The sequence below is a fragment of the Tursiops truncatus genome, chromosome 2, assembly GCF_011762595.2.
Source record: "Tursiops truncatus isolate mTurTru1 chromosome 2, mTurTru1.mat.Y, whole genome shotgun sequence".
NCBI classification, from domain to species: Eukaryota; Metazoa; Chordata; class Mammalia; order Artiodactyla; family Delphinidae; genus Tursiops; species Tursiops truncatus.
The window spans coordinates 168,575,559-168,601,939 of record NC_047035.1 but is presented as its reverse complement, the minus strand read 5'-3'; the positions used below and the strand labels follow the sequence as shown (position 1 = coordinate 168,601,939).

Here is a 26,381-nt window from a genome sequence, read left to right as displayed (position 1 = left end):
TCAAGGCCGTCGGTGCCCTTCTAATTGCCACCCATTGCTCCCAGGGCCTCGTCTGGCTCAAACTGCCTTGAACATTGCTCCTTCTTACAATTTCTCGTTTTTATCAAAATCATATGTGTATGTGGCAATTTTCATAACATTTTAAAGTTGAAGAGTACTAGAAAACTTATAAAGTACTAGAAAACAAAAACTTATAAAGAGTACTAGAAAACTTTAAAGTTGAAGAGTACTAGAAAACTTATAAAGAAAACTTTAAAGTTGAAGAGTACTAGAAAACTTAAAAAGTACTAGAAAACAAAAACTTATAGAGTACTAGAAAACTTTCAAGTTGAAGAGTACTAGAAAACTTACAAATAATACTAGAAAACTTATAAAACTTATAAAGAGTACTAGAAAACTTTAAAGTTGAAGAGTACTAGAAAACTTATAAAGTACTAGAAAACTTATAAAGAAAACTTATAAAGTAAAAACCTATAACTTATAAAACTTCAACATTTTAAAGTTGAAGAGTACTAGAAAACTTACAAAGAAAAACACTAGCCTCCATTTCCCTTCTTCCCATCTCTTGAGTCCCTCCCCAGGGGCACTCATAGACTTTCAACTGTTGCTTCAGATTTCTCAGTCATCTGTTTATACTGTGGTTTCTTTTTTTTTTTTTTAATATATTTATTTATTTATTTCTGGCTGCATTGGGTCTTCGTTTCTGCGCACAGGCTTCTCACTGCGGTGGCTTCTCTTGTTGCGGAGCGCGGGCTCTAGGCTCACGGGCTTCAGTAGTTGCGGCACATGGGCTCAGTAGTTGTGGCGCGCAGGCTCTAGAGTACAGGCTCAGTACTTGTGGTGCACAGGCTTAGTCGTTCCAAAGCATGTGGGATCTTCCCAGACCAGAGCTCGAACCCATGTCCCCTGCATTGGTAGGTGGATTCTTAACCATCGCACCACCAAGGAAGTCCCTATACTGTGATTTCTTAATTCCTCAATTTTTGGTATTTTATGCTGCCACCCTGAAAGATGAGGCTTAAAATTTACTTCCATTGTACTCCACATCCCTACCGGCACACACATATCTCTTCTCTACTATCTTTTCAATATATCTATATCACAGTTTAAATCAAAATTCAGTTTTATTGTGACTACCAAGATATTATTTACAGCTGAGGACAGTTGTATAGTATCATTGTATATCCTGGATTTTCCAACTTTATGTTTTTCCAGGAATTAACAGTTGCCTTGTTTCATTGTTCACTTACTTAATATTCTATTGTACCCATCAAGCATTTTTCTCTACGATCTTCAGTAGAGCTGTGTCTCTCCTCTCAATTTGGGAAACTCATTAGACCCTCAACCTATTCCTTTTTTCTTTCTTTTTTGAGGCATCCTTCCTGGCTCCCTCCATCCTCCTGCACCAATTGGACTAGCTCTGTACGTCTCTTGTACCACTGTCTTCTTGAGGCTCTTTTTTTCCAATACTCTGGGAGCTCCCTTTGCACCAGTCCCGTGATCTGCTCTCCTTTTCTTGGAACTCATGTTCCCCTCTTTGTAGGTTTAGCTTTCTTTTGCTGGAGATTGTCTTCCAGTAAGCTCCTAAGAAAAGGTGCCTGAGAAGTAAATTTTTGTGTTCTTGAATGTCTGCCCTCACACTTGACTAATAACTTGTCTAGTGGTTATTTGTCTGCTCTTGAAATCCAGACCTACATGTCCAGGCTTGACTCCCTTCTTCAGTTCCAGGTCAAAATGTTCAGGCACCAGAAATTCTGTCCATCCAGAGCTACACGTTATCATCTCTCCGAACCTCCCCCTTCTCTTGTGTACTTATCTTAACTGAATAGGACCATCCTTCCTCTAGTCCCTCAGTAAACAGGAACACTCTTCTTCCTTCCAGCATTTATAACTCGCCAACATCTTGTATTCAACCTCTCACCACCATCCTAGTTCTGGACTTAATCATCACTCGTTTGGACAATTGCAGTGACATTGTAACTGCTCTTCCTGTCTCTATACACCTTGGTTCTCCATGCTACACTTCATCCTTTATCACTCAAGTTCAAAATATTCAGGAAGATAGTATCACTTCCTTTCAAAACGTAACTTTTAATGAATCCCTCTTGCAAATAGAATAAGATCTAAAATATATTCTTCTGTAGTATGAAAGTCAGAATCTGGTCTCATTGTCATTTCTGACCATCCTCGTTGTTACACATGTGATTCCACTGCCTCATTCAAGTTTCACAGTAGTCTTCTTATCTGTATTCATGCTGCCGAGGTTTAAAGTTCAAATAGAATGGAGTACCCCAAGCAAAGAGTAACAGAATCCCTTACCCATCCTAATTTACATCTAAGGATTTGCCCATTGAAGGAATTTTGCCCATTTTGGCCATGATCTGATATTGGGAAACCCTTTGGCATTTTGACTTATGGAACCCCTCTAGGGCACACTTAAGATAAGGCATATTTCTACTATATGAGACTCCTGGACACCCATCTTCCTAGCAGATTCAAATGCCTTCTTTCCTCTCCTTGGGAAAATACAGACCGTGTGGCTCATTCCAGAGACCCCTGGGCAAATGGGCAGTTACCCTTGTAAATGACATGTTCCTGGGCACAGGAAAGAAAGCAATCTGATGGCCAGACTGAAAACCACCCTTTTTTGCAGCATCAGGGGGATCAGTTAAACCAAGATGAACCATTCTCCTATTGAAGAAAATTACATGTTAAATTTCTCCTCCTGGAAAAAGGAAGCATGGAAATTAGAAGCAGATTTAAGAGTTGGTCATTTACCACCCAATGCTTAACTGAAATTTGAGAGCTAAAAAAAAAAAAAAAATCAAAAGTCAACATCCATTGACTGTTTGGAAGTGTACTATATATATATATTAAGCTAATCCTGGGTAGTCAATACCACAGATAAGGACATTATTTATTTGTCCATTCTAGGTGCAATTACACAGTTTAACCAGTGCAAACAGCACTTCATAAATATAGCAAATCAATGCTAGTTATCAAAATCCATCCACAACCGATAGCACATGAAAGAGGGCTTTGCAAATGGCCTCGAAAGCCAGTCTACACTGCCAGCCCCACACAGGTCAGGCTATTTACTGCTTAATCACACAGGCATCCCAGCAATCTTATTGATTCCTCAGGACCTGGCCACGACATCACTCCTAATAGCACATGCGATAAGCCATTACCACCATGCAGAAGAGCCATCATCCCAGGCTGCGGCCATTGGTTGCCTGACTTAGCCTCATGCTGGGAAGGGCAAGTGAAGCTCTGATGGGGGCAAATCATACCCAGGCCACATATGAAGAACCTTCCTAAGGAGCAGTGAGATCCATCAGCTGCTTGCCGTCAGGAGGTCCGCCTGTTCCCTCTTTCCATGGGTGAATAGTTGAATAATCCTGCCACCATGCTGATTAACCTGTTACTTGATGTCCATGAAGCAAGGCTTGCTAAGACAGAATATGGACGGATCTACCTCATAGGCCATTAATATTTTCCACTTGACATTCTCTTTGGCTTGATCATTGCCATAAAGATTGAAGGAGATGCTTGGATGCCTGGTTAGTACACAAGGTTTCCATCAGCACAGGCTACATCTTCTTCCCTATCCTGGAAGAGGGTGAGATCTGGTTTCCTTTGTGATGGGATGTGTGTTTTTGAGTTGATGGGGATAGAGGGTCTTATTCTGGGCTAAATTCTCTACTCAAATGAAACATCCTCAAGTGGGAGTTTTCAAAGCTCCGAGAAGAAGCCTCTTCACCCCTCCCCCTCAATAAAAACGGGGCCTAGCTGCATGACCCTTAGGGAATTCAGACGGATGAAACATGGCCATCATAGCAGGCTATGTATGAAGAGGGGGAGAGGTAGATGGTGAGGTCCAGGAAGGCTGTTGTGGTGACAGAGTTAGCAGGAAAACTCTGTGTGTGTGTGTGTGTGTGTGTGTGTGTGTGTGTGTGTTTGTGTGTGTGTGATTTACAAAGAACTTTCACAAACATGATTTCATTTCCTCCTGTAGGGTAGGCAGGTGTGCAGTAACCTTCCAGGTGCCAACTCAGGTATAAGGCCAGTGTCCTTTCACTTCCCCATCGCAGAGAGGAGCTGAGTTTCAGGAACAAAAAAGTCTTCCAATAAGCAAAAGTTCTCTTGTGTCCTCAGTTCTTGGCCCAGCACCTGATACACACAGTAGCCATCTAGGAGAGGGTAACAGTTCACGGACTGTGAGGCCGCTTACAGGGGACCTCGGAGAGGTGACTTCAAGGCTCCCTGCCTCAGTTTCTTCATCCAGGGAAAACAAGATTATCTATTTGATAAGGTATTGTGAGAATTAAACGAATGACCGTACTTTTAAAAACCTTCAGAAGAGCGCCTGTAATAGAATGTGCTGGGTAAGGGGGTTGCCATTATGTCATTAGACACTCAGTCAAATAATTGTTGAATGAAGGATGTGCAGCCCAGGCAATGAAAAGAAATGACAACATTGGTTTAGACAAGGACAAGGCCAGTGTGGAGCGTGGTATGGAATACAAGACCACAGACAGCATCATCTCAGAACCAAACAGTAAACTCACCCTCATCCACCAAACCTTTTCCCAGCAAGGATAACTGGGGGTCACACTGAAGGGTTCAGATTAAGCTTCCTTTATTTTCTTTGCCAGGCTGGTCATGGAGGAGAACTGTTCAATGAAGCCCAGGACAGGGCCCAACTAGGCAAAGGAAGCTTGAAACAGAGAGAGAGAGAGAGAGAGAGAGAGAGAGAAATGGGGAAGGAAAAATTCATCTGCCTACCCAGGCTCCCTCCAGTTCTACCTACTGTTTCTTCCAAATGCCGTAGCAGGAGGGAACGTCTGTCCAAAGATGGATAATACCAACCGTGCATAGCATCAGTGCAAACCTTAGTTCCAAGCAAGAGAAACCTAAAGTGTCCTGCGCGGGGACCTGTCAGTAATCCCGTGGGGCCTGGGCACGTGAGGTCTGGTGACTCCACGTTCTGTTCTGAGGGATATTGGCTTTCGTGTTTGGCCTAAATTCCAGCCATTTTCAAACAGAAAATTATGGCTGTCAGCAGTGTTTCTGTTTGCACAGCCTCAGTCACAGCTTACTCTAACAAGACGTGACATGAATCACGCAGGTTAGCCGAGTTAGGAGCTAATGGAAATGGTGCTGGAATGTTGAAGAAAGACAGAGCTTCCCTCCCTCCTGCTGGAGGAATTTTCCAAATTGGTTAGGAATGTGTTGTCTTCACGTGTGTGTTTGGGTCAATCTCTGCCTATTTACTCTCTCATCCGTTTTACACGACAGTCGTTAGAAACTCCAAATGTCATTCAAGGCTCCAGCTCAGGGCTGGTGTGGGGTGATGCCGGGTGTGGGGAAGGTAGGAGAGGTCAGGGCAGGAAAGTCTCTCTCTGGGACTGGCAGGTATTTAAACCCAATCTTGTCCTTGCAGGGTTCCTGTGGGTTCTTTGAAGACCCTGCCCTGACCCCTTTCTCACTGCTGGGGATTTCTCACTGGGGTTCCCAGGCACAGGTGATACCTCTTAACATCCTCGAACCCAGTACCAGTGTGTCGGGGCTTAGTGGTCCCCACACCGACGGTTCTCCAGCACCAGCCGGCTGTCTTACAGTTCAGCTCAGTTCTGACACTGTCTACCCGAAGATGGCATTGGATCCCACAGGTTGAGGGCTCAGTCCTACAAGACCTCCCTGCCCCGACTTCAGACGCCAGCTGTAAGTCCAGGTCATCACCTGAGCTTCTGACCAGATGGCTACAAATCAGACCTCCTTTGGGGGGTTTGATTCCTTTGCTAGAGTAACTCCCAGAACTCAGAAACATTTTAGTTACTAAATTACCAGTTGATTATTAATGGATATAACTCAGGAACAGCCAGATGGAAGAGAAGCATAGAGCAAGGTGTGAGTGCACCAGGCTCCCCCAAATCTCCAACCCAGAAGCTCTCCAACCCCCAGACTCTTGGGATCCTTAGGGAGGCTTCATTACATCATTGATTACATCATCAGCCACTGGAGACTGATTCAACCTCCAGCCCCTCTCCCCTCCCCAGAGGTCAGTGGGGTAGGACTGAAAGTTCCAGCCCTGCAATCACAGGCTTGGTTCCTCTGAACCAAGCCCCATCCTTAGATGTCCTAGGGACTTGCTAAAAGTCACCTGTGAACATAACAAAAGGCACCTGTTAGGAAATTCCAAGGGTTTTAAGAGCTCTGTGCCGGGAAAGCAGGCTAAGACCAAATGTATATTTTTGATTATAGATCACAATATTCTACTCTCTCCCAGCTGGCCATGTAAAGTCTTCGCCCCCAGCCTCTGTCAGCCACCCTCCACACAGCACACTGAGCACCTAGGATGAACCAGGGCGATGGGATGGGATGGGACTTAACCTCCCCTCCCTTTGCTGCGGGCGGCGGCTCCACTGGGTCCCTTTCCCCGTATCCCTCCCCGTGGGCGCCTCACAGCCCCTCTCCCCGGGCCTGAGGTGAGGGGCCAGCGGCCCCCCCTTCTGCCTCTTCCCCCTGCCCGGACAGCCTGCAGGGCGAGGTCACCTGAGGGCTTCACACCCTCCCTCGCACGCCCTGGAGCAGGGGTAGGCGAAGCTGGCCCCTGCTGCCTTGAAACCGCCAATAAAACCGAGAAAGAGCCCTTTCACATCCTGCCTAACTGACAAGAGATAGTGGCTCGAGATGGACTTTAGGGGAAGCATCTCATCTGTCCGCTTTCTGTTGTCTTCGTTTCCCCAATATAAGCCATATTCCGCCTCTCACCAGAGAAAGAGTGAAAATGAACAGGAAGGCCAGAGATGACGTTCTTCAGATTGATTCTGCCCTTCTTTCCCGAAGGGCGCTTCAGCTCAGCCTCCCAACACTTCTCAGCTCTCTGCCCTTTGACCCTGACCCCAGGCTCACAGGGACCTCAGGCTGCCCTCTGACCCTGGAGCTTCATTATGGCAGCCCTCCCCCTCTCCTACAGCGTGCCCTCAGTCACCTCCCCCAGCCGACACCTCTGTGTCCTTTGACCCCTTCTCACGTTCTGCCGAATGAACAAAATCAAGCAGTGCGAGTGAGCTGACTGGTGCGGGTGAGTTACAGTCTGCGGTGAGACAGGCATCCGCGTGGACCCGCCAAGGGCCGAAAAGATTAGCCTCCCCGATGGTCGCTGCGGGCCCTGGGCCAGCAGCTGGAGTGAGCATTTGGTTCTGGTAGGTCAGGCTCACTCTGGGCAGGAGGGTGCAATGACCGGTCCCCATTTCTGTTGCCAGCGTCCTCCCAGGAGGTCACCCGCCTTCCGCAGGGCTGCCTAGCAGGCGCCAGCACGGTCAGCCGTCCGACATGGGAGTCAGCGCTCGCACCCGTGCACACGTCACCCCGTGGAACCTTCCCTCTCCTTCCCACCAGCACTGGCGTCAGCAGAGGCTTTGCCCCTGACCGGCCATCATCCCCAGCCCCCTCTTTCCCCTCCTGCTATCCCTGACCATTTGACTGGATACAGCTTGCTTTGGTGTGTGAAGACCATTGATTTTCCTGAAGCACGGCTCCATCGACTCCTATGCATTTTCATTCCAGGGTTCGAATGTGAACACTTTCACTGAGACTGGAAGGAAATATTCAAAACGAACAAATACAAAGCTTCACCAGGGACTTCCCTGGCCGTCCATTGGTTAAAGACTTCCAATGCAGGGGGTGTGGGTTCGATCCCCGGTTGGGGAGCTAAGATGCCGCGTGTCTTGTGGCCAAAAAACCGAAACGTAAAACGGAAGCAATATTGTAACAAATTCAATAAAGACTTTAAAAATGGTCCACGTTAAAAAAAAATCTTTAAAGAAAAAGCTCCACCAGCCTTGAGTGGGTGCTGGCCTGCCAGAGTCATCAGAAGCAGCAGCTTCAGGGACTCTAGAAGAGAGGTGCGTCTTCCCCACGTCCTCTCCCAGCAGCCTTCATTGACACCCCGACCCGGCAGCATCCTCCCGGCCTGTCCCGTGCCCATTAGGCTATTCCCTTGATGCACAGGGAACCCTGTCATCCACCACCCTGGTAAAAACATGCTCTCTTTAAGTGATACACTCCCTCGCTGCTCTCCCCAGGGGATTGGTTCCAGGACCCCTGCCGATGCCAACACCTGTGGATGCTCGTGTCCCTGATAGTTGGCCCTCCGTATCTGCAGGTTCCACGTCTGCAGGTTCCCCCAACAACGGATCAAAACCTCTATCCATGGTTGAATCTATGGTTGCAGAACCCACGGGTGGAGAGGACTGGCCGCACTCCACTCCGAAGGCTTAGCTCCAGGGACGTCAAAGCGGCGGTTCCGGAGGCTCTAGCAGCTGCTCAATATAACGCCATTTCCTGTATTGCAGTTCTCTCTTTTTCAAAGACAGCGGTCTTTCCATTTCCCTGATGGGCCCCATGGACACATCTCCTTTCTACATTTCCAAAGTGCTGTCATCTGATAAAGTCCTCAGTGGCAGGTGAGAGTACAAGGGACCGAGTCAGGCCCCGAGGTCACCCAGATTGACTTTGGCTTTCGTCTTAGCTCTGACAGTTCTAACTGTGCTACCTTGGTCAACTTACTAACCCTCTCCGGGCCCCGGTTTCATCACTTGTAAAACATGGATAATGGAACTTAATTCCGCCATGGAGTCAGCCCTCGGTGACCTTCCGCCATGTTGCCTGGCAACTGCTGGGTACTCAGTAAGCCTACGTTACCCTCGCCTCTCCTAAAGTGGTCATATCCGCTTAGGTATGGGTGCATGTCCCCTCCCAAGAAACATATTTGTATTGTAACAGTGTAACAGTGGTCTTCTGGAAATAGTTTAGACTCAATAATCAATTTAAAATGTGTAAATCTCAAACACCCACAGCAAGACCATCAGAAAGATTGTTTTGCACAAGCTGAACTTTGAGAGCCTTCAAACCTCTCTGAGGAGGTGTCCACCTACTCTATGGGGACTGGGGAGGGCTCTCTATTAGCTGGGAGGAGGCGCCAGTGCTGATATGAGAAATGATCCTGGTCTCCACACCCCCAGGGTAGGGAATGGGGGTAGAATGAGTGGGGCTCAAATGTGTGGGAGTCTGGCCAACGGTTATTTTTGTTTCCATTAACATTCTCTTCTATATGTATTTTAACTTTAATCAAAGGCATATGTTTTTGTTTTATTTGCACTTAGTTCATCAAAGTGTCCCTTATGATCTGAACTATGCCACGAAGCCTTGAGCTCTTCAGCGAAACACTCATTAATACCCCTGGGAAACAGGAAGTTGCATTTAGTCAAATATAAATAAATCCAGCTCCCAGGGGCTTTGCCCTGGCCTGGGTCAGGAAAGAGACGGTGACTTCTCAGTTGATCTGACCCACGGCCCCCTCTCGAACTGCACTTGCAAACAGAATCCCAGAGCTTTGGACAGATAAGGGTTTAGAAAATGTGCCTATCCTTTGTTCAAAACCATTATGGAATCGAACGGGGTTTTATAAAGGACAGAGGGTCTATCGATCTGGCCAAGCTATTGGGTAGCATTCCAGACGTATTTCCACGGGGCAGTGCAGAAAGGAAGTGAGAAAGAGGAAGCAGGGTCTGTGAGCCTAAGCCACCTCGCCAAAGACTCTGCAGGTCATGCTGGAGAAATTTCCATCTTCCCCTGTCTCCCCCCTTCCCTCTCACCCTTTCACAACTCTCAACGGCACATATGGAACCCATTACGAACAAAGCCCGATTGTTGTATATTTGGAATTTCCCACATCAACTTGATGCTTTCTTTAACTGCCTCTTAATGTGTGTCTGAGTTGGGTGCCCAGACCCACGTCTCCATCCTCCCACCCCACCGCAAGGAGCACCCCGCTTCTAAGCGTCTTTTTCCTGATTCATTTTCGAGCAGTGTAGAATTCCACTTTTTTTCCCTGCCCCCCCCCCCAACGCCCACTTCCCATCAGACTCTTAGAATAAACAGAACTTTCTTTTCCGTCGTTTTCAATAAACGGGTCTGTAGAGAATAAATAAAAACTGGTTCCCAAAGCCTAAGAGTGATATTAGGCAAACACCCAAAAGCATGGGATTTTTTTTACAAAGGAAATGGCATCCCTTTCATAAAACCCCAGAATAGAGCAAAGCCGCGGAGGCAGAAATACGTTAAAAAGAAAAAAACTAAAATACCTCCAACCCTGGAAGCCCCTTACTTGTTTTCTCTTCGGAGTAATTTTCTCTGCTATAGAAACAAGCAGATTTAGGGAGGAGTAGAGATGGGAGCAGTTGCACAAGTGAGCGATATATCGGAAACAAAATCTTACAGGACACTTAATTTTTTAGAGCATGTGTACCAGCAGTCTGAGAAGCTTGTCCAGTGTGGAAATTATACCATCTGATTAGAGGAGAATAGACAAATGTGATGGGTAAATCTGAGTCCTTTTCAGAGCCTTGTAAAATCAAACATAATTTCTTCATGTTTATTGGCACACATAAAAACCAATGCTCTGTAACGCAAACATTTAAATGAGGAGATGCCAAATGCAAGTCTGCCTGGTATATTTGATTTGATTCATCTGAACCATGGGATACAAACATTTTCTCCTTTCTTCCCTCACACTTCCTCTTTGTCGACGCCATTCACATATATAATTAACTGTATGCCTACATTTATTTTCTATCCGTTGGAAAGCAGGAAGGAAAAAATATGCCTGTCTGATGCTCAGGGTCATACTTATAATTTATGACTGCGAAGAGCGTTTCCCCACCAAGTCCCCACTGTGTTATGTCACTGCCCCTCAGATATTTTTCCTGTGTCCAGAAGAGAGTGAAATCAGAATGCAGGATTGCACATTAATCTCTACACCAGATGGTGATATTCCAAATAGTCTTTTTAAGGTGAGCATGTGACCTACTGTATGGCCAAGGGGCTTTGGAGTCACGTGATGGAATGAATAATACGTCTGATAGGGCTTCGATTAGACAACTGACCTGGTTACCGTCTGCAGCCACGAGAAGCAAAGTTGACATTTCTGGATCACTCTCCCCAGAAGCGTCATTTGCCCACCCCTAGGACGTGCAGACTCACCGAGGGACTGACTGACAGGCAGGGGCAGACAGGAGGAAGCTGGGCTGCGCTGCGGGAGACGCGCTGAAGTTGCAGAACTTGGGCTCTTTTTCTTCTTTCCCCATCCCCCCACCTCCTGACACACCACATCTTGGCTCATCGGTCGGAAGAAAAAAAACTCTTTCAGTTATTTGATATTTGGGAAACCTCCAGGAGTTTCCCAGTTTTGAGGACGCCTCCGTCTCTCCCTTGGCTGGGAACACGCGCGCGCGTGCACACACACACACACACACACACACACACACACACACACACACACTCACCCACGGCTCTACACCATGGTGGTTCAGGCTGCAGTGGCTCCGAATAGATCCCAGAGACTTTTACTGAAAATTCCTTATGGATCTCTGAGAAGACGCAGCGTGGAGAGGGTAAGCGACGTGGCGGGCTGTTTGTTCTTCCCCCGAGCAATTGCTCCAAAGAAAGGGAGAGGTTTCTTTTCGTCGTACATAGCATCCCTTCTGGTAGTCATGTTTTCCTGAAAAATTCAGATTCCTGCGACGGGAGAATACTATGGCATATGTAATTTTTTTTCTTTGTAGATAATGATGAGAAATTTGAAACAAATGTTGGTCGGCTGTGCATGGGGGTTGGGACTGTTAGAGATGAAACATAAGAGAAAAGATTGGGGTAGGGACTCTGCCCCCTGGAAAGAGCATGGACGATGAGAGTGCTCGTTGAGAAAAGCTTCGGGCTGCAAAACCTGTTTTCCTCTCCGTTTAGTGAAACAGATTCACTGGTGCAGCAGGGCTGCCAATTTCCTTTCCTCTGCTGAGTAACAGTGTCTGCAAAGGAGGTGATGATGACAAGGGGCTGTGACGCTTTGAGGGTTTCAATGATGCACCTGGTTGATTAAAATCCCCTCTGTTGTTTAGTTGTGGTTGTACTGTTTCAAATACCTTGCTGTCATTTGGGTTTTTTTACCATTATGGATTGTGGCTCTCTGTTCATTTTCTGAAAACATACTTACTTTACGGTAGCACCTGGCAGAGAAGATGCTGTAAAACAATAACAGGGATTTGTCCTCCTCCGGAGTGACTGATGTAGTTTGGGGGATGACGGTAGTTAATGCCAATCTGATCGTCCTCAGGACGTTGGGCTCATTCACGTGGGGACAGCGCCTGTACTCACGCAGGGGTGGAATGGTTTGCGGGTCTCAGAAACCCCCAAAGCCCCTGTTTGCATGGTGGCAGATCCCTCTGTGGGCTGTGGATGTCTGCTTAGACATTTTAGGTTAAGGTGTAATCTAAAATCAATAAGGCAGAGCGCCTCACAAACCGCTGTCTTGATAGATGAGCGACCTGCCGCATCTTATAAAGGGGAAGGCATTTAATTCAAGCGACTCTTTCTGGTTTGTATACTGACTACTCGGTGATTTTTAAATTTACGGAGAACGTGAGTCAAGCTTTAAAACCACGAGGGGCTTTAAAACTATCGAGGTTTCCAGGTGGGGTTGACTTCCTGACGTCTGATGAGTTACATTTTATTCTGCCATTTGAGTAGTAATGGAAGAAACTTCTCTTCCTATTCTGGCCGTGTGGAGGTCTTTCTTCTGAGACATATTTCTTGGGCTCCATGTCAGGGTCATCAGCTTAAATGTATTCAGGGCCTAACGCGTGCTCCCTTTTATACCAAGAGTTTTACAGTATAGGACCAACTGTTAGAGGAAAATTTGCAAATCGATCATTATATTTACAAATGTAGCTTATCTTGAATGTGATTTTAGGTTCCAGTGAAATTTTTTTTTCCTGTATGGTAACTAAGTTTATATAATACGTTCTGTTCACAAAAACGCCCTTGGAAATGTGAGTTGCCCGCACTGGAGTTGCACCACGTGACACAACTAAGGAGAGAATCACCCTGCACATTTGCACAAATAGTCCAGAGTAACCTATTTAACCATTAGAATCTCCAGATGGCTGTTTCATGAATCATGTATGTTTCATAAATCCAGATGTATTCACGTACCATTTCCGTTATTCGTTTAAGAAGAACTGACAGTATATGAACACAGTGTCAGATACAGAACCTGTCTGTTGTATGTGCTGGTGTATACTGACATTCAAGACCCAGACCTATGTCCTGTCCTTGGGCACACACCAGTGTCTTAGGAGTCTGATCTGAAAACGTCTAGGCCCTTAAGAGAAGCATGTCCATCGCTGGAGCATCAGATGTCCTGTTAATCTTCATTGCCAGCTGTGAAGTGGTGGGGCTGAGACAGCATCACTCACAAAAGAGCCCCCTTGCGTTCCTACGAGGCTACCCTCTCAGCCTCCACCATGGGGAAGAGTGAGACTAATTGGAACATGTGACATCATGTCGATTTCAATTGGATATTTTGTGCCATCGCTGGTTTTATGACAACTTTCACAATCAGCGTCATCTATTTATATAAAAGGGGGGCAGGAAAGGTGAGAAATGTCATCTGCTTTCAGGGCAGACACTGAGAAGCAGCGTTCTTTTCTTAGGACTCCCTGAATTAAAAGCAGCAACAGTTTTCTCAGTTGCATCTGCAGCCTAGAGTGCGCCAGACAGCCGAGTGATTCCTATGGTCTCACGGTATTTAATGATGGTAAGACCTCGCATTTCCATAACACCTTTGCCCCAATGCACTTTCTTATCTGTTACCTCCCTTTACGATCGTGAGCTGCTAATGAGGCACAGAGAATGGGGATTATTACCCTTGTCCTGTATGAACAGGGAAACCAAGGCATGTGGAGGTTTAATCTTCTGTCCGGGGACATACAGTCAAGGACAGAGCAGGACCTCAAACTAGGGACCTGGTATCTTACATCCCTGCCATTGAGCCAGTGTTTCATCACCTTTGCTCCCTGAGGGAGCTTCAACATTGCAGCCTGGCCCTGAGAAATGGGTTATAGCCAACCTGTCACTAGTACTTCACAGGAAAGGAAACTTACCAAAGGCAGAGATGCTGACAACCAAAGAGAAGAACTCATGACCTAGTGCACTGACAGTCATGGGCCCTTACGTGTCCAGGATTAAGCAATGGCTTCTGTTTTCCAACTGCCTGGAAGTTGAGTAGAAAAAACAGAAATGCACCTTTCTAACTCTGCTGCTTAGACAGCCGTCAAATCCTGATTACAACGTGCTCAGGCTGGTTGACCAAGCCTGGTTCTTGTTCATATGTTTTCACAGACAACCATCAACCAACCCCTCACCATACTAGGCATGGCAGAAAAAGAAATCTAAGATGCCGTGTTTGGAGATAGGAGATCTGAGGTTCATATAAATGAAACTGTTATAAGTCAATACAATAGGGCTCTAATCCAGCTCCAGAATAAGTAATGAAGGTGATTCAGGTGCAACAGGAGGCAGCCAAGTGGGGTGGAAAGGGTGGGGCTTGCAGCCACACTGTCCCAGGAAACAAGAGCCTCACTGCCCACTAATTGTGTGACTTTGGCAGTGACTCGGGCCTTCTCAGCCTGGTTTATTCATCTGCACTATCTATCCTTGAGGACGGTTATTAAGGCTTAGAGGTGATGTGTGTAAGGCCCTACCATGATACATGGCGTGCAGAAAGAAGGTAATCATTAATGACGGGCATATTTTTAAAATTTATTTTATTGAAGTATAGTTGATTTACAGTGTTGTGTTCATTTCTACTGTACAGCAAAGTGACTCAGTTATATATTTTTATATATATAACTTTTTATATTAAAAATAGATATTTTTTCCATATTCTTTTCCATTATGGTTTATCACAGGGTATTGAATATAGTTCCCTGTGCTATACAGTAGGACCTTGTTGTTTATCCATTTTCTATATAAGAGTTTGCGTCTGCTAATCCCAAACTCCCAATCCATCCCTCTCCCACCCCACCCCTTGGCAACCACAAGTCTGTCCTCTATGTCTGTGTATCTGTTTCTGTTTCGTAGATAGGTTCATTTGTGTCATATTTTAGATTCCACGTATAAGTGATATTATATGGTATTTGTCTTTCTTTTTCTGACTTACTTCACTTAGTGTGATAATCTCTAGGTCCATCCATGTTCCTGCAAATGGCATTATTTCATTCTTTTTTATGGCTGAGTAGTATTTCATTGTATATATGTACCACATCCTCTTTACCCATTCATCTGTCGATGGGCATTTAAGTTGTTTCCATGTCTTGACTATTGTAAATAGTGCTATGAACATAGGAGTGCACGTATCTTTTCAAATTATAGTTTTGTCCAGATAAATGCCCAGGAGTGGAATAGCTGGATCATATGGAAGCTCTATTTTTAATTTTTTGAGGAACCTCCATACTGTTTTCCATAGTGGCTGCACCAATTTCCATTTGATAGGCATATTTTTGAAGTTTGACTTTGAGTAGAGGAACACTTGGCTTGTATTTTTTTTTTAATTAATTAATTTATTTATGGCTGTGTTGGGTCTTTGTTTCTGTGCGAGGGCTTTCTCTAGTTGCGGTGAGCGGGGGCCACTCTTCATCACGGTGTGCGGGCCTCTCATTATCGCGGCCTCTCTTGTTGCAGAGCACAGGCTCCAGACGCGCAGGCTCAGTAATTGTGGCTCACGGGCCCAGTTGCTCCGCGCCATGTGGGATCCTCCCAGACCAGGGCTCAAACCCGTGTCCCCTGCATCGGCAGGCAGACTCTCAACCACTGTGCCACCAGGGAAGCCCCTTGGCTTGTATTTTTAATAACCAGTAGCCTTTTACATACATTCTTAGTCACACTTACTGTCACCCAAAGATGTCCTCTAAGGGATATTCACCCAATAAAGCCAAGACAGAAGTATTTCCTGGTGATAACATCCCTTGAACCCCCAATTTTATGTAAGACATAAAAAATAGAGTGTTTCAAATTCATTGTACACCAGTGCCAAGTAAGTAAACTTACTCGAGCCCAGGTACTTCAGTAGGGTCTTTTCCTTCTCGAGCTGGTAAGGTAAAAATGAACTTCAGGGAAAATTCTAAGAATGTAAGAACATAACATATAAATGAGTTAAGGAGAGAGCAAAGGTGGACCTTTTGGGGGGAGTTTGCTTTGGAGATGGGGAGAATGTTGTATTGAGTTTCTATGACCCTACAATATGAGGAAATTGTTTCACATTGGAGATTACCGTTATAGGTCAAAAACCTGGGAGTAAGCGGGCCAAGCTGTATGTGGCCCAGCACGCGTTGTTTTAGTGTGTGTGTTTATTAAGGATGCCCACCTCCCCACTGATTTATCCTCTCTGTCATCCAGACCCACGTATCCTGGGTCCGGACGACCCAGGGTGGACCAGACGTCTCTCTTCTCTTGAGGCTCGCAATCCCTCATATTCAGCATGTTCAAGGTGGAATTCATGCTCTTACCCACAGTCCTGCTCCAATTCCTTCCACACCACCAGCCGTCTAAGCACCCACGTGAGAACCCAGGCCTCTTCCCTGCCTCTTCCCTTTCCCTGGGGTCCGCCATCTAATCACGTCTAACTCCTCCTTCCCATTTCTTGGTTCAGGCCTCCATCATCTTCCACTTGTCTACTTAAAATCCCTGCCTCAAGATAAGTACAAATGTCTGAACATAATTATAAGGCCCTCCATAATCGGGACGCTGCTACCCTTTCCAGCTGGTCTCTCCCCATCCTTTCCCCTGGGTATCGTACACTCCAACCATACTGAACACATCTGCAGTTCCTCCAAACTACCGTGCTCTCCCTTGCCACAGGGCCTTTGCTTGTGCTTTTGTCGGCTTGACACACACTGCATGCTCCCTCCGCCTTCTTGACTTCCGATTCCCACACTTCAGCCTAAAGATAACATCCTGTTGGAAGCCTTTCCGGGTACCCACCCCCTCCCCAAGTATGAATAACGGCTCTTCCTTCCTTCAGGCTCTCAAAGCTCTCTGTATCTCCCTTACAATAACACAAATGACACTGCATTGAACCTGCCTGCTGCCTGTTTCCTCCACACCCATGATGACAAGCTCCTTGAGGGCAGGGAACACATTTCGGCCCCTGGTTCCTAGCAGGAGGGCGAAACATTCGTTAGATGAGAGAATGATTGAAATCTGAAAGTTGCTAGAAACTTCCCTCAGGGAGAAAATCTGGGAAGAGGATCAGAATGAAAACATAAACAGGAACAGCCTCACATCTTATGTTAAATGACCACCAGCCCCAGTTTTGCTGGTGGAAAATGTGTCCACACTTACATGTTAATACGGACTGAGGAGACAAATGCTTTTCTCCTGTTTATTGTGAAATCTGAGACATATCTTGAAGGGGAACAATGTGTGTATGTGAACAAGGAATCAGATTCATTATATGTCTCTTCACAGAGTAATAGGAATTGGACACTTTTCTTGAAAAAAATAAATAAGAAAGCATTCTCTTTTACCACAGTTATTTAAATATCTAAGTAAAAGGGGTTTTTGTTTTGGTTTGGTTTGGGTTTTTTTTTGTCCTGGAAAGACTGAATTGGTGTGGTATTTCTGGAGCAGTATTTTTAACACAGTGTAAATTAAACCTTTTTGCACCCACATTATTCATTATTTGACGTGTTATTCCAGGTTGACGTGTGGCCTGTCTATTATTTTGCAAACCGTTACATTATCACAGCTGCTAAGCTGCATAACTTAGAAATTCAGAATACAACAGAGTCTCTGTCGTGGAGTGTGTGGTGCTTACATTCTGATGTATTCATGCAGGGAAGTGTAGACTTTAGCAAAAACACATACAGCAGACGGCTTTTAGCGGATGTGTATTACCATGGAAAGCAGACAGCCCAGAAACGGTTCAGACAGATCAGTGTATTTATCCACACATACTATTATCCAACCCCCTCATCCTGCATAGGTTTTATCCTTTCTATAAATATACACCTCTCTGGAGGAGAAAGAACACGCACTATCTCAGGGACTCCGATTCTCGGGTTCACGGGCTGCATTGGAGGCCGTGTTCCCCACATTGATTAGTCCCGTGTGATTTTAAGTGACCCCCAGATCGGTGCACCAACCTTTATTTTATTTCTCACAGCAGCTCATGTCAAGTTAAACCAATGACTTCTCATCCTGGCCAGAATGAGAAGGCATAATGGAAAGGCTGTCCCTCTACTGGGTACCACTCCAGGGTTCTCATTCCTCAGGCTGGTGGGGAAGGCAGGACTGGAAATCTCTCTTGAAATGGTCAAGACTCCCAGGAACCTCACCGTCCTGCCCCGAACTACAGCTCTCAAGCTCAGCATGAAACTAGGTGATGGCTTCCCTCTTTAGACTACTCATCCCCAGGTCCTGAATCCTTCTTAGGACTCTCTTTAATGTCTTGGGTCAGATGACATCACTCATCCTACAGCAGTGCTTCTCAACCTTGGCTTCACTCTGGAAGCACCTGGGAAGCTTTAAAAATCCCAACACCCAAGCTGTACCCCAAACCAAAGGATGTCAGCATCTCTGGAGAAGGGACCCAGGCATCATCAGTAGTTAAGCGCCCGCTGATTCTACTGTGTGGCCACATTGACAACCACTGCCCCAAGGGGAGACTGTTGCCAAGATGGATTGTCTGGGCAAGATACTAGCTTAAAGAAATTAGCTAGTTCCTGTGCTTTCCGGTGTCTTCACATAAAAAGGAAATAAAGGAGTCAGTTGTGTTGGATTTTTAGTCAAGAGTGTCATTCTCAATAGGAAAAAAAAAAACTTCATCTTTTGAAAGTGTGTTCATATACCTGGGACATCCTATGAAGTGTCCAACACTTTGAGGTCACTTTCCGGATAGTTGAACACAGCCTTCTGAAGTCATAGTGGCTAGTACCATACAGGACTTCCTTTTAGATAATTTGAGATCAGAAACACCCAATCCAGCAAAGTTCTTCTCCACTGGAGCAGGGACAAAGCCCCTTCCGGGTGTATTTCAACCCACCATCTTGCAGCCACGTTCATAAAATCAATCCTGTATTCGCAGGACCCTCACTGTAGGTATTTTGAAAGCAGATCTCTTATAAATTGCTCTAGCAGAGTGAATGCTATCCACCTGTGTGATATAAGAGTTTCTTTGAACACATAGTTGAAAACAATCCACTTTTATTTGTACTGATTTATCAATGCACCTCTGAGAACGATAGCATCTTATGTGTAGGAAGCAATATAGGAGAAACTCTGCCATGCGGGGGGATCTGTGTTTTCTAATCTGGGAGTGGATGAATCACATCTGTGGATTTTTATTCTTTTTTCTTTTCCCTTCCTGGGCACTCAATTACTAACTGCTTCAAAGGACTTGATCAGTTTTTCTACTAAGTCCCAGAGCCTAGAGCCATGCCTGCCACAGCGTGATTATACATTTATTGAATGAATGCGAATAGATGAATGAAAAGAATGTTTTTATGGTCATAAACTCAAACAGAATTGTCACTCAAAGAATAGGGTTGCAGAGTGCCTGCATTTCTTATGCCGATAAATATTTGTGTCACTATCAGTTCTAACAAAGTGACTCAGTTTAGGATGCTAGGTCTTCTTGGTGGAGAACTTGCTCATGAAAAACTTCTTGTTCTACTCAATACTCAGTAATGACCTATATGAGAAAAGAATCTAAAAAAGAGTGGGAAAAAGAAAGAAAAACTTCTTGAAACCTTCTACACAATTAACCCTTCTGAGTATGTGGGCAGCCGTTTTCCTTCCCAATCAGAATCTGTGTGTATATTTCAAGATAGTCCGTAAATACGCCCCTGATCATTTTCCTCCACTGCCTGCTGAGTTTTCTCAAACGTGCCAAGGTCGCATTTCCACATGGATAGGTTGCTTCCAAACGGTTCTTCCCGTCCCTCTATTGGAACATTAATCAGGAACGCCAATGAGGCTTTTAAAAGTATATTAATCATTTCTAGAAAACATGGTTCAACTTCAATTAAAAAAAATCAGTCTCAGAAGGTAGATACCCCAGAGGATCTAATATCTAGGACCCAGCACTCTGTGTTTTAATTCTACAGATTTTTATTTAATACCTGCTGCATGCCAGGCAGTGTTGGAGGCCCAGGGGCTGTAACAGAATCTCTGCTTTCATGCTGCGGCGGGCCTCCCTTTTACGCTGGTGTGGAACCTGCAGATACAGGAGGTTGAAGTACTGTGTACCGTGCCACCTTATAGAGGAGACTTGAGCATCCGTGGATCTGGGTCTCTGCGAGGGTCTTGAAACTAATCCCCCACAGATACCCAGGGATGACTGTAATTGGGGCTAAGGCCTGTAGGGAAATACACAGCAGGATAAGGAGGGAGGAGAGGAGGGTGGGCTGCATTTCCTACGATGTGGCTCTCTGTTAAAGTGGTATCGGAGGTGAGGCTTGAAGAAGTAAAAGGGAGCAGGGCATATGCGGCCATCTGGGGGGAGAACACGCCGGGCAGAGGACGCTTCACATGCACGGGTGTGAGGCAAGAGCACACCTGATGGATCTGAGGAGTAAAGGGGGGCGGGCCGGGGGTAAGCGGCGAGGAGTCGCGGACAGGGAAGCGTTAGGGGCCCGTGTGACAGAGGGCTGCTCAGGCCATGATAAGGGCTTCGGGGTTTTACTCTGAGCAGGACAGAAGGAGATGAGTGGTTTGGGGAAAGAAGGATGACCTCAGCTGACATGTGTTAAAGGAGTCCCTGCAGCTACTAGGCTGATAGGCAACGAGGCATGGAAGCAGGCGACTCATTAGGTCATGAGTGTAAGAATCCTGATGAGAAGTGCTAACTCTGGAGGTGGTGAGAAATGAATGGATCCTGGATTGGTCTGCAGTGTAGAATTGACAGGATTGGCCGATGGATTGGGTGATAGGGAAAGAGGAACCAAGAAGAGGAATCCCCATCTTGAGCAGCTGGAGAGTGGAGTTGCCGCTGAGATGGGGAGCACTGCGGGACCCGCTTGGGGTGATGACAGCAGGGCCGGGGAGATGAGGGGTTCCGCTTGGATGTGTTAAACTTGAGATGATAGTTAAAAACGCAAACGGAGGATGTTAAAAACACGTTTGGTGTTTAGGCAAGAGTCTGGACTGGAGATATAAATGTGGACGGTAATCCGGGGGATGACAGAGCTGACTTATCCCAGGCTCTGAAGAGCTGACTGTGTACATCTCTTCCTAACGCCACATGCAGTGACCACATGTGGGCCGGTTGAAATGCGCAGTGATGGGAGAATTTACACCGTGGAAACTGGCAAACATTACAAATCAGGGCTTTTTTTTTTTCTGGGGAGTCAATGGTTGAACATTTTCTGGTATACCCTTGGAGGATAGTGTTAATAGCCACAAGACTAGGTGATGTTACCTGGCTGGTGGCACAAAGAAATATCACAGGGCTGGACCCAAGTTTAGAGATCATTTCCAGGAGGAGGAACCAGCAAAGAAAGACAAATAAGTGCGTCCAGTGAGGTGCAAAGAGAATTGAAGAGAAATTCTCAGAAGGGAACGTTGGACTGTCCAATGCTGCTGGTAATCAAGTGCGATACGGACTAAGAAATCATCTGATTGCTGTGTCGTGAAAGAGCTTGCGTGCAAGCTGTGTGCGTCAGAATCACCCGGGATCACCTTGTCATAAAGCGGAAACTAACACACCATTGTAAAGCAATTATACTCCAATAAAGACGTTAAAAAAATAAGAAGAATCACCCGTGTGTTCTCTAAACCCATAGATGCACGGTCTCTCCCCAGACATACTGAATCTGAACCTCTGAGGGTTATAACGTGGACTAAAATTTGAGAATGGTACCGGAAGTATAGCTTTCCAGAAAAGAAAAAAACAAAAAAAAAAGGCACCAGTGAGGTAGAGAAAAGAGCACAGCATAGGGAGGGGGAAATAATGGAGACAGGAAAAGGAAGAAACTCTCAGGACGATTCTTACTCAACCTGAGGTCAGTCCTGGAACGAGCAAGTAGACACCAGGATAAGGAATAATGGGTGAAAGTTATGACAGCCAAGGCCAGTAGCAAACCTTCTTCCCTACAGCATCCTAGAAACTCAGTGCTCCTGTTTTAAACAGCCCTCAACTTAAACCACTGTGTCAGAAAAATAAAACTGCAATCAGTCCCTTAGAGCTAGTCCAGCGGAAAGAAAAAGGCAAGAGAGAAGATGAAAGACAGACTTCAACATCTTACGTTGATCACCTGCGTCAAAAGCCAGTACCCCACCGCTCCGCCTTAGCTTTCCTGAGATCTCTCTGAAGAAAACCTCTTTTCTTTTGCTTTGTTTTGTTCTGTTTCGCTTCTGAAAATATTTTAAAAATGGGTTGCTGCTATCGTGTGTCAGAGCTTCATAACCCACCCGAGTCCCAGAATAGATTTAGAAAGTATAATTTAGGGCTGAGCCAGCTACGAAATGCCTGAAACGAGCAGGTCCTGGTTTGAACCCTGAATGTTGGGGTTTAGACCTGGTCTGTAAAAGCAAATGGATTTGGATCGAACTGCAAGAAATCACATCTTTGACATCAGGTTCTGAATCATTGGGTTTTCGTGGTGTTTCTTACAGAAGAAAATCTTGGTCTTATCTGCCAGTTGGGCTGAAGGACGGTAACAGCCTTTAGTAATGGGAACATAGCCCTTTATGTGGATCCCGTCAATCAAAGGGTTTCCACCTGGGACAACTGAGAATATCCACCCAGTCGGCACTTGCATAGCTCCCCTCCCCACCCCCTTTCATCTTCCTTTTAGGAACGTCAAATTCGGACTAGTGAAAGGGAAGCTTTAAAAGCAGACGTGTTGTGAGTCCCTGCCGCGATTCCAGGCTGATGTTGGGGAATTAGGCTAGTTCATTTTCCAAGCAGAATCAGGTGTGTCTGGGTATGGACGAGCTCAGAGCCCAGTGCCCCGAGAAAGCTCTTCATCTCCTCGCCTGCACTGCTGTGTTGCACAGCCAGGTCCATCCATGTAGGCAGCAATGCGGGCGCCAGGTTTTACAATCCTTCTCGTTAAAATGTCAACCTAAGGGAAAAATGAGGAAGGGGAACACCCCCCCCCCCATGCTGCTGGGTCCAAGCTTTGGGTTTTCAAGCAGCAGAGCATTTAGGGAGAGGGGCTACAACAGAAAGAAAAAACTCCTCTGGAAACACACAAGGGGTACTCGTTGATTCGAAATCAGCAGCATAGAATGATATGCTCACACCAGGGCCCCCGGATGGCAGCTCTGTCCTCCTCCTGAGGGCCTCTCCCAGGGAACAGGAGCCAGGGTCCCCAGGCCACACACCATCCCATTCCATCACCTGGGGGCAGGGGGGCGGGGCGTGGTGAATACCAAAATCCTGCAGCATTTGGCTTGGCCAGAGTCCTTTTTTTTTTTTCATGTTTATTTTATGTATTTATTTTTGTCTGCGTTGGGTCTTCATTGCTGCACACGGGCTTCCTCTAATTGCGGTGAGCAGAGGCTGCTCTTCGTTGTGGTGTGCGGGCTTCTTATTGCAGTGGCTTCTCTTGTTGCGGAGCACAGGCTCTAGGCACGTGGGCTTCAGTAGTTGTGGCTTGCGGGCTTCAGTAGTTGTGGCATGCGGGCTCAGTAGTTGTGGCTCACGGGCTCTAGAGTGCAGGCTCAGTAGTTGTGGCACACGGGCTTAGTTGCTCCGCGGCATGTGGGATCTTCCCGGACCAGGGCTCGAACCCATGTCCCCTGCATTGGCAGGCGGATTCTTAACCACTGCGCCACCAGGGAAGCCCCAGCGTCCGTTCTTAATCATCTTAATAGTCCTTATTTCTAGCACAATCCCTGGACGTGTGTTTTGAGGTTCCCTCTGAAGAGCCCAACAGCAAATAAAGGCTCTTCGGGACTCTGTGACTTCCTTTTTCCCTCAGTCAAATGGCCTTAAGGTGGCATGAGAGAAACACGTATCACGTGTCTTAGAATAGGGCCTGTGCAGGGCAACACTCTTCTTTCTCCTTCCGAGACTCACCCATCAGAAATTGGCTGTTTTCAAGAGTTAATATCCATCTCCTGTGGTACCCTTAGGACCTCATCCTTCATCTTAATCCTGGGCTGCCTCTATTCATGCTCGTCATCCTTATAAAATCGGGCCCTACACAGGCATTATAACTCAGATGACTACAGAAGTCAAGTAGGTCAAATACATGGAGGTCAGGAAGGAAAGCTGTACCTTGCAAACTGGAGGTCTCGTATCTTAGCAAATGAACACCTACTACTCAGCTTCACCACGGGGAAACTGGGGCTGGTGTTCCTGGATCTTCTGATTTTTCAAAGGGACATCTTTACGCAATTTTCTTATAAGTAAGAAAATATATATATGTGTGTGTGAGAAAGAGATGAAATATCTCAATTTTTATATGCTGGCAACAAATCCAAGCTTAAAGAAAAACACCGCATGCCAAAGAAAGCATGTTTACAGGCTACATTTGGCCCACAAGATGCCAGTGTTCAACTTCTACAATGAAATGAGCACGATTCCACCCCAAATATCTATGTATTCTCTCTTCCCAGTCTTGAATATCATAAAAGGGAGACATCGCGATACAAAAATGAATCTTGTTGTAGATCCTCAGGCCCTCCAGCTGGCATCCTAATCTTACTGCTAAATCAGAATTTTAAGGAAAACTCTTCTGATAGATCAAATGCAAATTTTAAAATACATTGAAATAAATTGAATGCATGTCCTCCAGCTATAGGGAGTAGGAAGACAGCATCCTGTTTGCTGAGTGCGTGGTTTTGTCACCCAGGAAGAGGAACAGCACTGAAGAAGTTACTGAACCTACGATCTAATTGGGACCTGATGGGGCATCTAAGTGCCAGCACATTCTTTTGCTTTTGGCAAATGTTCTCCGGTATCAAAGTGGACCGTATCAAACAGTTTCATCCAATGAAGCAATTGCTCCATCACCTCGAGGTTTACTTTGCTACTAACACATATTTACAGACCAGCAGTGTGTGGTCTTACCCCAAACCAGACATTGCACAAGAGCCAAAATGAGGTTCTTTTATGATCCAGGTGTTTGGCCGGTAACAACGGAACTAAAATTTTTTTCATTTTCAATCATCTCTTTCATGCTCGATGGAGGAGAATTCTGGGGTCTCGGCCAAGTCCTTGAGCAAGAGCTTGAATGGATTCACAGTTCCTTTGCTGATGAAAGCATTGGCTCTACCCACAGGAATTCTTGATCTTACCAGGATGTCAAGGTAGAGTGGTGCTCCAATGGGGGGACGATACAAGGCATGCTTCTCAACTATGCCTTCTGAGTGGCAGCTCTCACTTGGACCCACAGCAGAGATGTATCTCTTTAGTTTTAATCTCAGAATATCTTCATTTCTACCTCTTGCTGGAGGAGGCCACTGTGAAATGCCTGCCCTCCAGCACTTAACCAGAGCCTTCCTAGGGACATCTGACACCTAAGAGAAGCAGATCGAGGGATGTGGTAGCTATTCATTACCAATCCTTTTTACTTTATTCTTATGAAGTTAAATAATCAAATATCAATATTCCTGGACCATATGTTCTCAGCTGCCGGCTGAGATTCTTTTATTGAGTTAAGATTTAACTCGTCCTTATTGAAGGCTGATATCCTTCTCTTTAATCATGCAGCACCCCATTCTGGGCCTGAACTCGGGCCAAGAGAGCTAGGACTTGGGCGGGCCATGGAGTGGGGTGGGCAGGATTTATAGAATATAAAACCAAGGCAAGGAATGAGAGTTTGCTGGTGGCAGGAATCCCTAAAACAAGCCCCATGGAGAGGTTAATGGGTCCTGAGTGCGAAAGAGTTGGCTTCAGCTGGAGAAATCTGGAATGACATGGTCGATGGAGACCAGAGAAATTAGAGGAGAAGAAGTAGGTTCGGAGCAAAGGTAGGAGGAAGAGTCTGGAGGAATCTCTGATCCGCTTACAGAGCCGAGGGCAATGTCTGGGCACAGCCTGGGCTGTGGACAGGCAGAGAGTGAGTAAGGTGCCACCCTGATTAGAAAGCCAACAGAAGAAACATCGGTAAAAATGCTTCTGAGCCTTTTTCAAAATGGCAGAAATAATGTTCCTTGTGTTTTTCGGTATTCCTTCTATAAAGGCCATCCTGTTCATTCCTTTTGGAGCTAATAAGACGTATGTGATTCTTCTCTATTACCTTTTTTACCTTTGCCGCCAGGAAACTCAGAGCTAAAGTTGGGGCCCAACTTGCTTGTTCTAGCTGCCTTTTCACATTATCTCATCCTTTTAACTCAGTTTTGTCCTTTTCTTTTTTTCTATCCCACAGTGTCCTTAATTTCCTAGTTTACCCTTATATTCCATATATACAGCTGACTCTTGAACAATCCAGGGGTTAGGGGAGCCAATTCTTGGCACAGTGGAAAATCCACGTGTAATTTATAGTTAGTCATCCAGATCTGCGGTTCCTTTCTATTCACAA

At 45.8% G+C, this 26,381-nt stretch overlaps 1 protein-coding gene across 4 annotated transcripts in view; it reads left to right on the top strand.

Moving 5' to 3' along the window:
• FRMD4A (FERM domain containing 4A) overlaps positions 1-26,381 on the top strand; it is a 382,372-nt gene that overhangs the window by 16,951 nt on the left and 339,040 nt on the right. Inside the window, exon 1 of one of the 4 annotated variants that reach the window (XM_073801680.1) lies at positions 11,129-11,462. The exons of 2 other annotated variants lie outside the window; for them this stretch is intronic. In XM_073801680.1, coding sequence (XP_073657781.1) covers positions 11,370-11,462 — 93 coding nt within the window. In that variant the 5' untranslated portion in view covers positions 11,129-11,369. Of the gene's footprint in view, positions 1-11,128; positions 11,463-26,381 lie in introns of those variants that run through there. One more of the 4 variants, XM_073801674.1, reaches the window with a different exon arrangement.